A 17633-nucleotide genomic window follows, 5' to 3' on the forward strand; every position below is an offset into this window, starting at 1 on the left:
CAGCCGCGCAATTGTCAGTTAAAGCGATGCAGTGCCGTATCGCAAAAAATGGCCTGGTCATTAAGAGGACAAATTCTTTCCGGTCCTTAAGTGGTTAATCTGCCTAACAACAAATTGTCAAAAAAAAGCAAGCTGCATAGGTGTTAACCAGGCCCCTCAACTGCTTCCCCTTACATGGAAAGGCTGCAGCTGGGGTGTGTATACATGTCGCAATGTTTTTCTTCATGGCCACGGCAGGAATTACAAGTTGAACGCAACCTGTTCAAGTGAATAGGGCCGCACTACAACCACACGGTCGTCCGGCATTTAGGAGTTAGAAGGTGGTACAATGCCTCCTCAGCGCCTGTCAAATGCTTTGTGAAGAGCGAACCAAACGCAGATCACTCTTCACAAGGCAACACAAGTGTAATTGCCTTCTATACTTCCAATGGAAGATTGTCTCATCAGTATAATGATGTCAGAGTTTCAGTATTGTTTACAGAATGTTTGCAGACATATTCTTTTTTTGTTCAGGCTTCCTCTAAAACAAGATGGGTCCTGTTACATTTTTTCTTACACATTTATTTTTAAAGTTCGTTCACATGAGTGGACAGGGGGCCTGCGACATGCGCAGTGCGTGCCCGGCTGTGAAGCTACAGTCGGGCGCCCACAGTCACGATGCCGGCGGGGGGATGGAGAAGGCACTGGAAAGGGCGTAGATACCCGCAGGTGGCTTGGGTATCTATGCCCAGAAGTGGGAGCAAATACCTGTATTACACAGGTATCTGCTCCCCCCCTCTCCCCCTAAAAGGTGCCAAATGTGACACTGGAAGGGGGAAGGGTTCCGAAAAAAACGGAAGTTTAATTTTTGGGTGGAACTCCGCTTTAAAGTGGAGTTCCACCCAAAAATGGAACTTCCGCTTAATCCACTCCTCGCCTCCTTACATGCCACATTTGGCATGCCATTTTTTTGGGGGGGGGGGGAGTGGGGGCTACAGGAGGAGTGGGACTTCCTGTCCCACTTCCTCCTTCCGCCGAGGGGCTGGTAAGGCGAATAGCTTAATCGCCTTACTGCAGCCCCTCCCTGTAGGCGATCGCCTGTCCAATCTGACGGCGCAGCGCCGCTCGCGCATGCGCAGTGGGTGCCCGGCCGTGAAGCCGAAAGCTGTCACGGCTGGGTGCCCACACTTGGAATGAAGACGACGGCCGGAGAGGGGGGGAGAGGAGCAGAGCCCCGGCCGGCGCGTCGCTGGAACTGTGGAGCAGGTAAGTGTCTGTTTATTAAAAGCCAGCAGCTACACTTTTTGTAGCTGCTGACTTTTAATAAACATTAAAAAAGGCTGGAACTCCCCTTTAAGTAGTTAATACTGCTTGGAATAGTTTCTTCCTGTGGTTTTCTTCCTCCTTGTAGTATACTCTATGAACTCCCTAACCTCTCCTTTTCCTCTCTCACTTCCATTTTTTGGAATGGGCGATGTATGTTAGTGATGGTCATGTGCACTGCTGTATGCACATTACACCCCCCATAATACCTTGTCCATCTCAGGGGTGAGAGGGTGGCTACATTCCTACATACAGCGGGACCACGGAGAATGAATGTAGACACCCTCTTATGCCGCATACACACCATCACTTTATGTGATGAAAAAAAACGACACTTTCTGTGAAGTAAAAAATGACGTTTTTGAAACTTCAATTTTCAAAGACGAAGTTGCCTACACACCATCGTTTTTCTCACAATGTTCTTGCAAAGTGAGGTTACGTTCCACCACGTTTTTCCATTGAAGCTCGCTTCATAAGTAGCTTCTGGGCATGCGTGGATGAAAAAACGTCTTAGAAAACGACGTTTTTTGCTACACACGGTCAATTTCTGTGAAGTAAAAAGTGCACTTTTGAAAAACGACACATAAAATTGAAGCATGCTTGAATTTTTTTTGGTCGTTTTTTACAAGACATAAAATGACGTTTTCCCCCACACACGGTCAATTAAAGTGACGCTTTTGAAAACGTCATTTTTTTCCATCACATAAAGTGATGGTGTGTACGCGGCATAACAGGAAGTTGAAGCTCAACACCAAAAACAAAGACATTTGGAGGAGGCTGAGAGCATTAGAAGGTACTTTTTAAAACAAAGAATAAATAGTTTAATAGAACACTTTGTAAACCTGGGTTTAGTGTCCCTTTAGGCCTCTCTTATTCTTTCCAAAAAAAAAAGTTTTGGCTTTTCATACACTGTAAATAAAATTTCCCATGCCAGCAGAAAGTGATAGCGGCCTGTGGAGGGAGAGCCAGCTTGGCGTGGCGTCCTATGCTATCACCACTTTAATTGAACATATTTAAAAGTAATGGAGTTCCATATAGATTAGTGTCTAATAATGCTGTACTTAAATCGTTTGCCAGCAAGTCAGTTAATTAGCCGTGCTGTGCTCAGTATGCTTTTCTTTTTTTTTTCCATGATAATTGGATGTGTGCATATTCAGGCTAGTTGAAATAGTTTGTTCTTTTCAGTGTCAGGCTAAGGCTCCATTCACACTTGTGCGACTTGTCGTGCGACTTTGAATATGGCAAGTCACAGCCCATTCTTTTTAGTGGCACCTGTTCAGGTCAGTGCAACAGTCACACCAATTTTAAAAGGGTGCCTGCACTACTTTGGTGCTACTTGGGTCCATTGAATGTAAAGTTGGATCAAAGTCATGCTCCAAAGTCGTACTGGAAATTGTGTGACTTTGGAGACGCGCTAGTGTGAATGGAGTCTTCTGAATCTGCTCAAATTCTTTTAGCAGTTAGACCCCTTTCACACTGGGGTGGTTTTCAGACGCTTTAGTGCTGGAAATAGCCTCTGCTAAGCACCTGAAAACGGCCTCCCATTCATTCAAGTGTGTCTTTTCACACTGGGGCGGTGCGCTTGCGGGACGTTCTGAAATGTCCTGCAAGCAGCATCTTTGGGGCAGTTTGGGAGTGCTGTATTTGGCGCTTTCAAAACGCCCTGTCTATTGAAAATTGGACAGAATTTGATTTGTGTGTGGCCAGCTTTAGGCTCCATTCACACTAGTGCGACTCCAAAATCGCTAAATCTCCAGTACGACTGTGGAGCATGACTTTGATCCAACTTTACATTTGAAATGAATGGGCGCCGCAGCACTGGAGTTTTTAACCCCTTCTTTGGGGGTTAAAAGCTCTCCGCTAGCGGCCGAAAAGCACCGCTTAAACATCGCTAAAGTGGCCCCAGTGTGAAAGGGGTCTTAGCCCTGTCAGAACCACCCGGCTTGAAGAAAGTACATTTTTCGATTGGCTTTTGTGGAAAATTGCTTTTTGACCCATCTTGACTCTGCCCCAGCTTCTTATTTACTGTGGATCCATCCCGTCAGCTCCCAATAGGCCACTTCTGTGTGCGTGCTCCTGGCTGTTCTCACAACAGCGAGAGAACTGACCACGGTGTGTTCGCCTTCTTGTTTTAGTGGTCCTTTCGCAATGTCTAAGCGGCACTTTTTGGCTGCTGGGATTAAAATTGCCCATGTTGCGGCGCTTCAGAATCGCGTTTCATTCATTTCCATTTCCATTCATTTCAATGTATATACAGCGCTTCCAAACTGCCTCAAAGATGCTGCTTGCAGGACTTTTCCTAACGTCCTACAAGCGCACCGCCCCAGTGTAAAAAGTCGCACTGAGAATGGGAGGCGGTTTTCAGGCTCTATTTAAAGGCTATTTCTGAAAATCGCCTCTGTGAAAGGCGTCTTAGTGTGGTCAGGTTTTTGTTTTTTTTTGCTTTTGTTTTTTTTTATAGGAAAGCAGAAGGACTGGCAGGAACACCAGGGATTTCACACAAAGGAAGCAATGCAAAGAGAGCAGGATACTTTCTCATACAAGTACATGGTACAGCAGGGACATATCAGGAATCTGAATCGCTGGGGTAACAAACCCCAGAAGGGAAACAGCGTGATGTCACGCCGCTCCCAGAAACTGCAGGGCGGCCATCTTGCTGCTCACCGCATGTTGCCACCTACTGTCTGGTGGACCTGTCAGTATCCCCACATCACTGCATGGCCTTTCCCTATGCTATCCGAAACGTAAAAATATTGTTTTGGCTTGCAAAACACTTAAAACAAAGTTCCTATTCCAACTTAAATACAAATTCAACTTCAGAACAAACCTACAAAACCTTGAAATCTTGTTCATAACCTGGGGAATTCCTGTAGTCTTGTATCTCTTATTGATTTCAGCTGAACTGACTGAAATGTTTGCCTAACCTTGGCTCTACATCGTATAATTTGCTTTGGGTTGGGAGCACTTCGTCACATGTAATAATAAACTACGCAGTGTGATGTGACTACTCGTTATATACCAGTATGACACAATGGGGGTTATTTACTAAAGGCAAATCCACGTTGCACTGAAAGTGCACTTGGAAGTTCAGTCGCTGTAAATCTGAGGGGGACATGCAAGGAAATGAAAAAACAGCATTTCAGCTTGTACACGATTGGATGATAAAATCAGCAGAGCTTCCCCTCATTTAACATCTTCCCCTCAGATCGACAGCGATTGCACTTCCAAGTGCACTTTCAATGCAAAGTGGATTTGCCTTTTGTAAATAACCCGCTATGAGTCAAAGACTGGCATCGTCCTGGTATTTTATGAAGCTTTTCCTTGTAGCATTCAGTTTTGCACACTACAAACATCACCAGGAATGCAGATAAAGTATTAATAGGCTGAAGGTGAACTTCCTTTTTTTTAGATTCTGAACAATTTTGATTTGTATGTATGTTTTTCATTCCTGTGTCAACCATTGGGGAGATTTCTCCTCACTTTATGTCTTGATGATATGTTGTCAACTGGACAGGAAGTGAGTGGTAATTAACACCAGCAGTGACAAAAACACTTGTATTTAGTAGATTGGGGAAGGGTTTGAACCTTTTTTTGAGAGTTATGATGACACCTGTTCCTTTTACCATTGATATCCAGAGATGAAATAACTATACTGTGTTTCACCGAAAATAAGCTTGGGTCTTATATTAACTTTGGCAACCAAAAACACATTAGGGCTTATTTTCAGGGTAGGGTTTGCAATTTAATTTGCTGTCTTCTCTCCCCCTCTCCCTCCCTGCCTGACAGGAATCCCCTGTGTGAGCAGGGCCACCATCAGGAATTATGGGGCCCCTTACAGAGCTTCAGGCATGGGCCCCCTGGAGCAGAGAACCGGGGGGGGGGGGTGCTGCCGTCTGAAATTGAGTAGGGGGGGGTGCTGCCGCGAATTGAGAAGCGGGGGGGCCCTTTACAAAGAAAAGAAGAAATAAAGAAAAAATATATATAATAAAAGGGGGGTAGCCATCTGGGGACCTCTGAGCCCTTTAATAATAAAAAAAAAGAAACATCTGGGCCCTTTAATAAAAAATAAATAAAATAAATATATAAAAAAATAAAATAAAAATAAACATTTATAAAAAAAAAAAAGGGGGGGGGTTGCCATCCAGGGCCCTGGGGACCTATGGGCCCTTTAATAAAAATAAAAAATAAAAAAAATCGATAAACAAAATTGAAAAAATAAACATTTATAAAAAAAAATAAAAAAGGGGGTTTGCCACATGGGGCCCTGGGGACCTCCGGGCCCCTTACAGGTGTACTGCCTATACCCCCCTGATGGCGGCCCTGTGTGTGAGGTGAAGTAAAAGTGGTTGTGGGCTCCCCTCTATTACAGTAGTATATGGTGGGAAAGGTGTGTGTTTCTTATTATAGCGCCACTCTGGGCTTCCATAGCCCACTTGAGTGCTCCTTCACTGTCTGAGCATTGCAGAGGGGGGGGGTCAAGATCCACCGCTGACAGGCAGGAGAAGAGGAGATCTGAGTGACGCTCTGGGCTTCCATAACCCGCCTGAGCGCTATTCTACAATCCCTGCATTGCAGAGGGAGGGGATCGAGGTCCACCGCTGACAGGCAGGAGAAATGGAGGAGACAACAACTTCAAACTAGGGCTTATTTTCAGGGTAGGGCTTATATTGCAACCCTCCTGGAAAACCAGGGTAGGTCTTATTTTCAGGGTGGGTTTTACTTTTGGGGAAACATGGTGGAAATGTGTCAGTATTTCCCAAAACGTTGGTATTTCTGTTGTTATTTAAACATTTGAATAAGTCTGTCTATATTGCTAACAGGGATAAAGGAGTGAAGAGGATCGTGGATGTGTCCATGGAGTAGAGGACCTGACAAGGTGCAAACATGAAGCAGCTCCAGCTGGTGGAGCCAGTGATGGCCATCTACTGCTTTGCAACTTTTGTCAGTTTGCCAATAATAGGGCAGTACATCTATCACAGGATGTGGCAAGATGAATTTAATACTACTCTTACCTTCAATGACAATGTATCACACTGTGAAACCAATCAGAGTAACCCCGGCTATATCCATCAAAAGGTAAGAGCATATTAAAATGACTGCATTTATAGCATTATAAGAGCATTATTCAAATTTGGTCAAAGTTGCAGTTTGTTTTTATGTACAGGTGCCCTTTAGTTTTTTTGGCAGTTATTTGGTAAAGATGAACCATGCCTATTTGATATGAATTACATATATTTATTTTATTTTTTGCCAAATTATTAATTTTTAGACCTGGAGAAAAGTAAAGTGGCGCTGTAGATGTAAAACCTGAACAGATGTCTGTTGTTGCTATGGGCACCAGTCCTGTTATTTTGTTGCTTCAATTCTCATAAACCACCTGATGTATGTAAATTGCATTTAAAAAGCTGATTCTTTGTAGGATAACATCACCCAGTGATATGCTGTGCCCATAGTTAAGAACACAGGGGTGTCATGAACTGTAGAAGTCATCAAAGTTACTGTGGGCTATCTGACTGGAAGCTTCACTGGTGCATGCTGATAAGAGAGTTTACAGTGCTTGGTACTCCTATCATTAAAGTGCACCCTGTCAGCCATTTTGAATGCTGCCTCAAGATTCGGGTGATGATTATTATGGCCTGAGATGAAGGAGTTATTTCGGCCTGTAAATGGACCTCAGATTTCTGCAGAGAATAGATACAGATAACACCATTTTCTATGAAAATGAGTCAAGGAAATTCTTCACCATTTGTTGAAATGCCTAGTCTCTTCGATTTTTTTCTAATTATTAAAAAAAAAAAATCACTCTTTTTTAGCATAAACAGCATTTCCTATGAAAAAAATAAAAATAAAATCTTATATGTATTGTGATTTTGTGGGGGGGTTGTGTCCAGTGTAGTGTTTTCCATCCATTATAGATCAGCAAGTTTCAGGGCTTGTGACCCACTTTTATTTATGGTAAATGGAAAAGTTAAAAAAATAACACACGGTTACCCTTGCAATGGTTTCGAGTATCAAAACCTAAATCTTCTAGTCTATCCAGACTTTGTAGTCCCTGGGCCAGATTCATCAATAGATACGCCGGCGGATCTCCTGATCCGCCGTCGTATCTGTGAGACCCGACGGTCGGATCTGTGAGATCCCACGGTTGGAGCTATGCGACTGATTCATAAGAATGTAAGTGACTTACACCAGTCGAATCTTAGGCTGTAATCTCCCGCCGGCCGCTAGGTGTCGTCGCTTTGTTTTACACGTCGCATATGCAAATAAGGAAAACCGCCGATTCACGTCCGTACGCCCACCCGTCGCTCTTTTTCAACGTCGTTTGCGTTCGGCTTTTTCCGGCGGAGAGCTACTCCTGCTATATGAGGGGAAGCTAATGTTAAGTATGGCCGCCGTTCCCGCGCCAAGATTCAAAATTCTTACGTCGTTTGCGTAAGTCGATCGGGAATCCCGATGGCCGCAATTGACGTACCCGCCGCTAACAATGACGTCCTAGCGACGTCATTTGGAGCATGCGCACTGGGCTTTTTCACTGGCGGCGCATGCGCAGTTAAATCGGCGCGGGAACGCACCTGATTTAAATTGTACACTCCCCCTAGCCGCGGAATTTGCATTCCGCCAGGGGGAGTTACGATCCAACGGTGCAATTTGCGAGGTAAGTGCTTTATGAATCATGCACTAGCCTCGCTAAATTGCACCGGCGGATCATAAACCAGGTAGATCTAGCGGATCTAAAGATCCGCTGAGCTACATGAATCCGGCCCCCTGAGTCTATCTCCGCACAGATTTGCCACTTTGGCTCAACTTTGTGACGTGAAATGCCCACCTGGGCTACACAGGCCCCTGCCTAAAGATACACAATCTCCTAATGCTCACGGGTATTGGCCTGGTCAGATCTGGCCACCTCTATTTGAGACCAGGGTGGACACTCTCCCAGTGTCTGTCTCCACACACATGCTGGTCTCCAGTAAACATGGACACAGGATTAGAGGCATCATCTCTCCCAAGACTCTTCAAAGACTCCGCGCTCCAGAACCGAATCAGGGCATTACCAATCCTGTAATGCCGCGTACACAGGGTCGTTTTTTGTGATGAAATAAAACAACGTTTTAAAAAACGTCATTTAAAATGATCGTGTGTGGGCTTTATGTAATTTTTTGTCTTCAAAAAAACGACCAAAAAAAAATTCGAACATGCTTCAATTTTTTATGTCGTTTTTCAAAATGTCGTTTTTTGTGTCATAAAAAATGATCGTGTGTGGCCTAAAACGATGTTCAAAACAACGTTTTTAAACCCGCGCATGCTCAGAAGCAAGTTATGACGCGAGCTAGAATGGAACAGAGTGCCGTCGTACGTGTTGTATGTAACCGCGTTTTGCTAGAGCATTTTGAAAAAACGATGGTGTGTAGGCAACGTCGTTTTTTAAAATGAGGTTTGAAAAACTTCGTTTTTTTTTCATGAGATAAACATAGCTCCCAACTGTCCTTGATTTTAAGGGACTGTCCCTGATTTGGAGCCTTGTCCCTCTTTTCGGATCAGATCCATATAGTTGTATATAAAATGCACTTTTTATCTTTCAATAAGATACTTTTGTACTTTTAAGAATTTTAATAAATAAATAAATAAATAATAAGTGTTTCCCAGTGCTAAACCTTTCATCCAAATTCTAAATTGCTACATTTTGTTAATGTTAAAAGCCATTATAAAATGTTAATTTTAAAAGCCATTATAAAGGAACAGTAGTGGTTAAGAAAAAGCACTTGTGGGTTTAACTACCGGTAATCCATTTTTTTTTGTATTCTCCTTTACCACTTCAGCCCCAGAAGGTTTTACCCCCTTAATGACCAGGCCATTTTTCCAATAGGGCACTGGGTTATTTTAACTGACAACTGCGTAGCCTTACAAAGCTGTACCCAAATAAAATTGATGTCCTTTTTGTCCCACAAATAGAGCTGGTTTTTAAAGCGGAGGTCCAGCTGGGAATTTTTTTTTCTAAAAGTCAGCAGCTACAAACACTGTAGCTGCTGACTTTTAATAAGCACAATTTCCTGTCCGGGGGGTGCCTGCGATGTTGGCCGCCCGAGGCCGATCCATCCTCCGGATGGTGTGCCGGTGCCACCATCCTCACTAAGGGAGACAGGCAGTGAAGCCGTTCCCGTTTCCTACTGCACATGCGCGAGTCACGCGGCGCTTTGTGAATTGGCGGCTGTCCTCTGGGACACACACAGTTCCCAGAAGACAGCATGCCCCATTTCTCAGGAGGCAACGCGAGGAGGAGAAGATCACCGCGAAAGAGAAAGTGGCAGATTAGGACGATCTGCCTAGCAACAGACATTTCTGGTAAGTATAAAGAAAAAATTTCAAATTTTTGTTGAGCCTTTTTGGCTATTTTTTTTTTTTTTTTGTGGACCTCTGCTTTAATCACCTCTGTGGTTTTAATTTGTTGCACTATAAACAAAAAAACGACAATTTTGAAAAAAATAAAAATTTGTTGTGTGTTCCATGTGTAATACTGAATAACTGTTGGACAATCCACCCGTGCGCAGGAGTTTGTTTTCTTTTTGTTTATCACTTTGAGTAGGGAGTTTCCTGCTTCTGGTAGACGTATTATGTTTTTACTGTACATATCCATCTGAAATCTAATCACAAGCGACTCTTTCATGCTTTGTAGACCATGAAGTGAAGCTGGCTAAACTTTGATATGTACAATGTCATTTAACCTCCCTGGCGGTATGATTCTTTCAGAAAAAAGGTGCTGAAAGCGGTACCATTATTTGCAAGGAAATTTGGCGTTTTATACTGTAGGCCTGTAATTTTCAGGAATAACTCACTTAAATCTGACCAAACAAGAGTCTTGTAGGCATCCCGGGTATGATTTTTTTTTAAAAACAAAATTATAAATTATAATATAATAAATAATTATAAATAATTATAACAAATAATAATATAATTATAATAAAAATTATTCAATAATGTACAGTGCCTGCCGCCGAGAATGTGTTTTTAGCACGACGGCATCGCGCTGATTCTCGGCGACAGGGTGCCGACATCTCGCACTGCAGGGGGGTTACAGTAAAGCTGGGCAATTTATTCCAAGTCATAATACTTTCACACATACAAGGCTTCATCAAAGACACAGGAGACTTTTTTTTAAATAGCAAGTCCATTTTTTAATAATCTTTGCTCATTTAATATATTCAGGCAAATCAAACCAAAATGTTTATTTTTTTTGCCCATTAAAGAATTTTTATTGAGATTTCAATACAAATTACAGAAAAATTATACTGTAGGCAGCTGGTTCTGGTATTAAACAATCGGGTATAGCAGTAAAACATGTACATACGAATCTCAATCAAAGTAATGGACAGTAGTCATGAAAATTATCAAATAAAACATAAACAGTATAGCAAAATCCCTGTTTACCCCATTGGGTTCAAATCAAATAAAATGTATCATTTAATTGTTCAACTTTTACTTCTTTTGTCCCCTAAGAGCTCTCCTGGACTTTTACATTTTCTGTCAGTTCAGACATCAAGTTTGCACTGATGCGGCTTCAAAGTCACGTGACTTTGAATCCGGCATCCCTGCATGACTTAATCGCGGCTTGTATACGACTTCTTTAACAGAAGTCAATGCAAGTCGTGTTGAAGTCACACCAAAAGTAGCGCAGGAACCTTTTTCTAAGTCGGAGCGACTTGATTCGTACTGATTAGAACGGTTTCATTGCCGTTAATGGGGTACGACTCGACAAGCGACTTTCAACTCAAGTCACATGACAAGTCAGTGTAAACCGGGGCTTAGTGCCCTTTCACACAGTTTTCCTGATCAGATCCACCTGTCAGTTTTTCAGGTAGACCTGAACCCAGGAACTTGCATTTACAATATCTGGTCTCCCACAGTACACAGAACATGGAAATGCCATTATTTTAGTAAATATAAACTGCTAAAATTATTTTCCCTTCAGCAGTTAGAGTCATGTGACTTCTATCAGTGTCTAGCCAAGCTTGTAGGAGAAGTTTTCTGACTGACCTGTGTTGATTGGCCCTGTGCTGATCACATGCAAATACCACCAAAAGAAAGCTCTATTTGTGGAAAAGAGGACCCGGATTCACAAAGCACTTACACGGACGTATCTCGAGATACGCAGCGTAAGTGTAAATATGCGCCGTCGTATCTATGCGCCATGCCCATAAACTGAGATACGCCTGAAAATAGGCTTTATCCGACCGACGTAACTTACCTACGCCGGCGTATCGTGGGCGCATAGTTACGCTGGCCGCAAGTGGCGCTCCAATTGATTTCCTATTCAAATATGGAAATGAGGGAGATACGTCGATTCACGAACGTACTTGCGCCCATATATGAGGCGCAACTCATGTTGAGGTATGGACCAGGGAACACAGCCGTCGTATTTGACGTTGTTTACGTAGTACGTGAATAGGGCTGGGCGTAGGTTACGTTCACGTCATAGACAGTGATCCGTCGTATCTTAGGGAGTAGTTCCGACGTGATTCTGAGCATGCGCACTGGGATACGTCCACGGGACGGCACATGCGCCGTTCGTTTTAAGTACTTGTATGGCACTCGACCCATCATTTGCATGGGGTCACGCCTCATTAGGATGGCTCACACCCACTTCCACCTACGCCGGCTTACGCACAGGGAACCCAGCGCCGTTTGGGAGGCAAGTGCTTTGTGAATTCGGTGCTTGCCTCTCTGCACTATGTCGGCGTAGCGTATATTAGATACGCTACGCAGGCATAAATATGCGCCAATGTATGTGAATCCGGGCCTATGTTTTTATATATACAGTATATATATATATTTTTTTTATTATTATATATTTTTTTTACTTCCCCACCATGTCCTTTAAGGAGAGAGAAAGAGCAGCCCTGCTGTTGGGTACAGGGCTCAGTGAAGTATTTAGGGGGCATTACACACCTGCTCTGTGCAATGGTATTGTTTCTGGTAAGCATTGAACCCTTTGCTTCTCCCATGAACTTCCTATTCAAGCCATACCGTGGCATTTCTTGTTTGCCAGATTATTGTCCTCTCTCCGACCAATATTTCACTCTTGTCACTCCTGTTGCCATCCGTATCTTCGCTACCATTTGTTACTGACCTTTGTCTTGTTCCTTGACTGCGCTTCTGCTTGATCCCAACCTGAAACCACTTGTTACTGACCTTTGGCTTGTTTACTGACTACCCTATTGCTGTATATACTGCTGGACCCCGGCTTGATCACTGCCTGGTGGCGTGATCCTGAGGGCCGTGACCTGGTACTAACACGCAAGTTAGTGCTTAGACTCCTCACCTTGGGTGAGCCCGGGCCATCTGCTAGGGTGTGATAAAAAGTGATCAGCGCATATAATTGAATAACTCAATGATAAAGTAAGTATTCCAAAACGATCAATGACTAATGGTAAAATACCAAAAACAATGTGCAATGTGCAAAAGCAATGTGCAATAAACAAGTATGATAAATAATAAGTAGTATAAAGTCCCAAAACTGATGATAAATATCCTTGTGTTAAACGAGTGTCAAACAAGTGTATCTTCCAAAATCTTCTTGCATAGCTCCTCTAAGTGATGTGCTCACAGAGCGCTTACTTTTTAGCAGGTACTAGGGTGTCCTGCTTTTATACTTCTCCTGTTAGTCAGTGAGAGCCTTTCTACTAGATGTAGACCGATATATCGGCCGATATTCGGCCATTTTTGATAAATTGACATTGGCTGATTATTATCAAAATTAGGCCGATAGTTTACACTGACCGCCGTTCCTCCTCCATTCTCCACACTCTGCAACTCTGGCAGCATCAAGCACCGCGCTGAGTGTAAAACTGACAAGTAACAGAGAGGAGAGAGAGGAGCTGTCAGCTCGATGTCGGGGGTGGGCGGAACCCGGCTGGGGTGAGCGGGACCCAGCAGCTATATTACACCAGCCAATGGGATGGTATCTGGGCGGGCCACTACGTGTATGTGGCCGCGCCCCCTTTCTAAAGCAGCCCAATCTTTGGCTGGTGTAATTTAGCTGCTGGGTCCCGCCCACCCCCGACATCGAGCTGACATCTCCTCTCTCTTAGTTTCACACAGTTACAGTTACACTCGGCTTAGTGTGAAACCTACCAGTGCCACCACCAATCAGTGCCACCAGTCAGTGCCAACCAGTGTCACCCGCCAGTGCCAACCACTGCCAGCCAGTGCCACCGCCAATCAGTGCCACCTGCCAGTGTGTGCTAGAGTGACAGGAGTAAGCAGGAAGGAGTGGAGTGGGTGAGGTTGTGTTTATATTTTTTAAATTGGTCTAAAATATCGGCCACAAAAATCAGCATTATATATCGGCCATTGGCCACCCCAATTTCTAAATATCGGCATCGGCCAGAGAAAAACCCATATCGGTCTACCTCTACTTTCTACTGCTATAGCTACTGGTCTCTGAGCCTAACCCCTGACCATGACCATGACACAGTCCTTGATGTAGTGATTTGTTTTCACTTTTCAGCAAGTACAGAAAACTTGTTCATCTTATCCTTGTCACTTTGTTGTGAGAAGTAGCAAAAATCCTTATGGCTATTGTTTAAACTACTAGTCCCATCAATCCAACCTGTAATGGAGCAAAGGCAGACATGTTTTGAAGCCCAGCATGTATGACAACCATACATGCTGGATACATTGGAGAAAAAAAAAGCAAAGTCATAAAGGCATAGGAAGTGTTGTTTGCAGGATTACCAGGTGAAAATAAAGGGAAAGGCCTCAAAAAAGAAAACAAATTCAACCACTACATCGAAGAACTTCAGCCTTAACCTCCCTGGCGGTATGATTCTTTCAGAAAAAAGGTGCTGAAAGCGGTACCATTATTTGCAAGGAAATTTGGCGTTTTATACTGTAGGCCTGTAATTTTTAGAAATAACTCACTTAAATCTGACCAAACAAGATTCTAATTGGCATCCCGGGTATGACATTTTTTTTAAAACAAAATTATAAATTATAATATAATAAATAATTATAAATAATTATAACAAATAATAATATAATTATAATAAAAATTATTCAATAATGTAATCAAATCAAAATCACTGAAATTTGCTCAGTTGCAGAATTGTCGCTGTAATTTTTTTTTTTTTATGACGAATTTCCCCACAAATCGCTATCGCACAATTCTGCAAGTGATTATAATTTATTATCGCTGTTTTTTAGCTGCTCTAAAACTATTTTTGACATAAAGGGACACTTTTGGTTGCTATGGACAATCTATAGTTTACAGGCAGAAAGAAAAGTTTTTATTATATAAAAGTACATGCAGGACACTGGGCAGACCACTAGGGACAAGGGGGGTGTGTATTTTTTACATACAGTACTGTAATCTATAAGATTACAGTATACTGTATGTAATGTGTTTGTTTACATTTTTGAATTTGGCGCCGTTCTCCGCTCCCGTGCGTCGTAACGTCGCAGGGAACCGAGATCGGCGGCACAGGAGGACGCTGTGTGAATCGAGCGAGGTCCCGCTCGCTCACACAGCGCGGTGGCATCGCTGGATCCAGGGACAAGGTAAGTAAACACTCCCTGTGCATCCAGCGAGGCAAGCCCGAGTCTGACTCGGGGTTACCGCTCGCAGCATGAAAATCTCACCCCGAGTCAGACTCGGGAATACCACCAGGCAGGTTAATAAGCTAAGCTTCAGTATATTACTTCTTCTCTTTTTTTTTAATAGTTTAGATATGCTTTAAAAATTAAGCTACTAAGTGGTTGTTGTTACTTTTACACTGAACTGCATTCACCAAATGTTGAACTCGGTGTAGCTCATAGCATTCTTTTGAATAAAGCCAGATTTTTTTTTATCACAGAGTAAGGCCCCCTTTACACATGTGAATTGGACCATTTTCATTTCCCCCTTAGCAGGGTTTTCTGCAATTAGCTGTGTGCAGGAAGCCCAATGGAAAGCAGTGGGAGCCTAACAGCACCTGCATATATTTGCGACCATTTGCGTGTAATCACTCAGTTGACAGTCTGTGTCTAGAACCAATCATTTGCAGGTAATCGGTGCATGAGTGATTAAATGCGAATAGCCACGTGTAACTGTGGGCGCTGTCAGACTTCCATTGCCTTGCTGAGTCTTCCAAGAGTACGGTAATTGCAACATGTCCTATTGGAAGGTGTGGGACCTAAAAGTCAAGAGAGTTTTTGTAGGATGCTTCAAATTATACATTTTATTTTTTATATTTTGCTGAGGAAATCAGTATATTCAACACATATGGATAATTACAAGGTGCACATTTTTTTTAAAATTGAAATTTTCTACCCAATACATTTATTTTCTGTTATCATTAAACATCATTAAACTTTTTATGTTTTACTTGCAGGAGGTCCAGAAGCGAGCGTCTATGTTCTCTACAAAGTTGGATTTAATTTCCCTTATCCCAAGTCTTGTAATGACCTTAATACTGGTTTCCTATGGCGATAATCATGGGAGGAAGGCATCTTTATTACTGCCCTCTATAGGTGGCTTAATCACCGTCGCTGCTTATTGTTCAGTGTCTTTCTTTGAGTGGCCACTTGAAGTCTTGTTTCTCTCTTCAGTACTCAGTGGATTCCTGGGTGGATTTGCTACAATTTTGGGGGGATGTTTTTCTTATATAGCAGACATTGCAAGGGACATCCAGAAGAAGAATATTCGCATAGCTTTTATTGATATGGTTTTTGGGGTGTCAAGTGGGATTTCAGGGATCACATCTGGGTACATCATTACTGCACTCGGATTTCAATGGTCATTTTTCATACCAGCAATTTTGCACATTTTAAATATTTTATACATCATTTTTATACTGGAAGAAACTATAAAAAGGTCAGAATTTTATCAACCTGTCCTGAGCAAAGAAGGCATTAAGGAACTCTTCTCCGGAGTCTTTTTATTGTTTAAACATGCATCCTGCAAGAAACGACTGACAATCGGCCTCCTGTTGTTTGCTTTTATGTTCTTTTTGTTTGCCGATTTTGGAGCTGTAAACCTGTTCACCTTATATGAGCTGGACTCGCCTCTGTGCTGGGACCCGGTACTCATCGGATGGGGATCGGCTCTGTCTACATTTTGCTTTGTAGGCAGCTTCCTGGGTGTTTTCTTCTTCACACAATGTCTGAAAGATTCCTACATCGTCCTCATTGGAATGGCATCTTGGATTGGAGGGATTGTTATGGCTGCGTTTGCCACAACAACTGTAACCATGATGTTAGGTAAGGTTCACTGTGATAAGCCAGTTCAATTTATTCCATATGGGTATATCTTGTTTTGAAGCTGCATTTCTTAGAAATGCATGTTCGCCAGTTTACAACTAATGGAACATGAAAAGAAGCAAGAAGTGTAACCTGTCATCAATTGCCTTTAAGACCCCATTCACACCTGAGCGTTTTGTAGCTTGAAGCCTGAAGCTACAAAATGCTGGAGGGGAAAAAATCTGTTATTCTCTATGGAGATGGTTCACATCTCCACTCCAGAACGCCTGAAGCTCAAACAAGTTCTGGGACTTTTTTTTAGGCAGATTTGGGCATTTTTCTGCTTTTTACATTGGTGACCTTTTGACCTGTACAAAATCGTAGCAAAATGCTGTAAAAACTGCTGCAAAGATCGCTGCAAAATCGCGGTAAAATTGCGCGACTTTCTGCCTGAAAACGCTATGCTCAAGTGTGATTGGGGCCTGAGGCCTCGTACACACGACCGAGTTTCTCGGCAAAAACCAGCAAGAAACTTGCTGTTTTTTTTTTTTTTTGCCGAGGAAACCGGTCGTGTGTACACTTTTCGATGAGGAAACTGTCGAGGATCTCGTCGAGCCAAAAAGAGAGCATGTCTTCTTTTTCCTCGACGGCAATGGAGAAATTTGGCTCGCTGAGATCCTCGACAGCCTAACAAGGAACTCGACGAGCAAAACGATGTGTTTCGCCCGTCGAGTTTCTCGGTCGTGTGTACGAGGCCTTAGTGCTTGAAAGTCTTTTCCACCAGTAATTCAGATTTCTACATCTGTAGTCAGGATTATCCACCAATTTCAGAGATTCCAATGGCAACATTTCCTGGCAGTAATTACTGTCACTATTACAAGGCCATAAAAAGGCAATGCTCTCTTGCGGCTGGATAAATGTTTGTTTATTCTCCATCACTGTTTTCTGAATGACTAGTCCCATCCCGTAAAAAGAAAAAAAACCTTTAAAATGTATTCCCAGCCAGAATAATTTTTGTTGGTTTTGGATGGCATAGGTAGGGTATAGAACCCTCAATTGACTTGGTATCAGCCTCAGCTGTATCAAAGCCATGGCTTTTTTCTTAGAAAATAGGTGCAGGA

General features: G+C 42.8%; 1 protein-coding gene across 1 annotated transcript in view; it reads left to right on the top strand.

Moving 5' to 3' along the window:
* Nucleotides 1–17633, top strand: part of SLC46A3 (solute carrier family 46 member 3) — a 53733-nt gene that overhangs the window by 5178 nt on the left and 30922 nt on the right. The window contains exons 2-3 of the mRNA XM_040340469.1: nt 6123–6378; nt 15666–16533. Of these exons, the coding sequence (XP_040196403.1) occupies nt 6187–6378; nt 15666–16533 (1060 nt within the window). The 5' untranslated portion in view covers nt 6123–6186. The remainder of the gene's footprint in view (nt 1–6122; nt 6379–15665; nt 16534–17633) is intronic.

The sequence above is a fragment of the Rana temporaria genome, chromosome 2 (assembly GCF_905171775.1).
Source record: "Rana temporaria chromosome 2, aRanTem1.1, whole genome shotgun sequence".
NCBI lineage: Eukaryota > Metazoa > Chordata > Amphibia > Anura > Ranidae > Rana > Rana temporaria.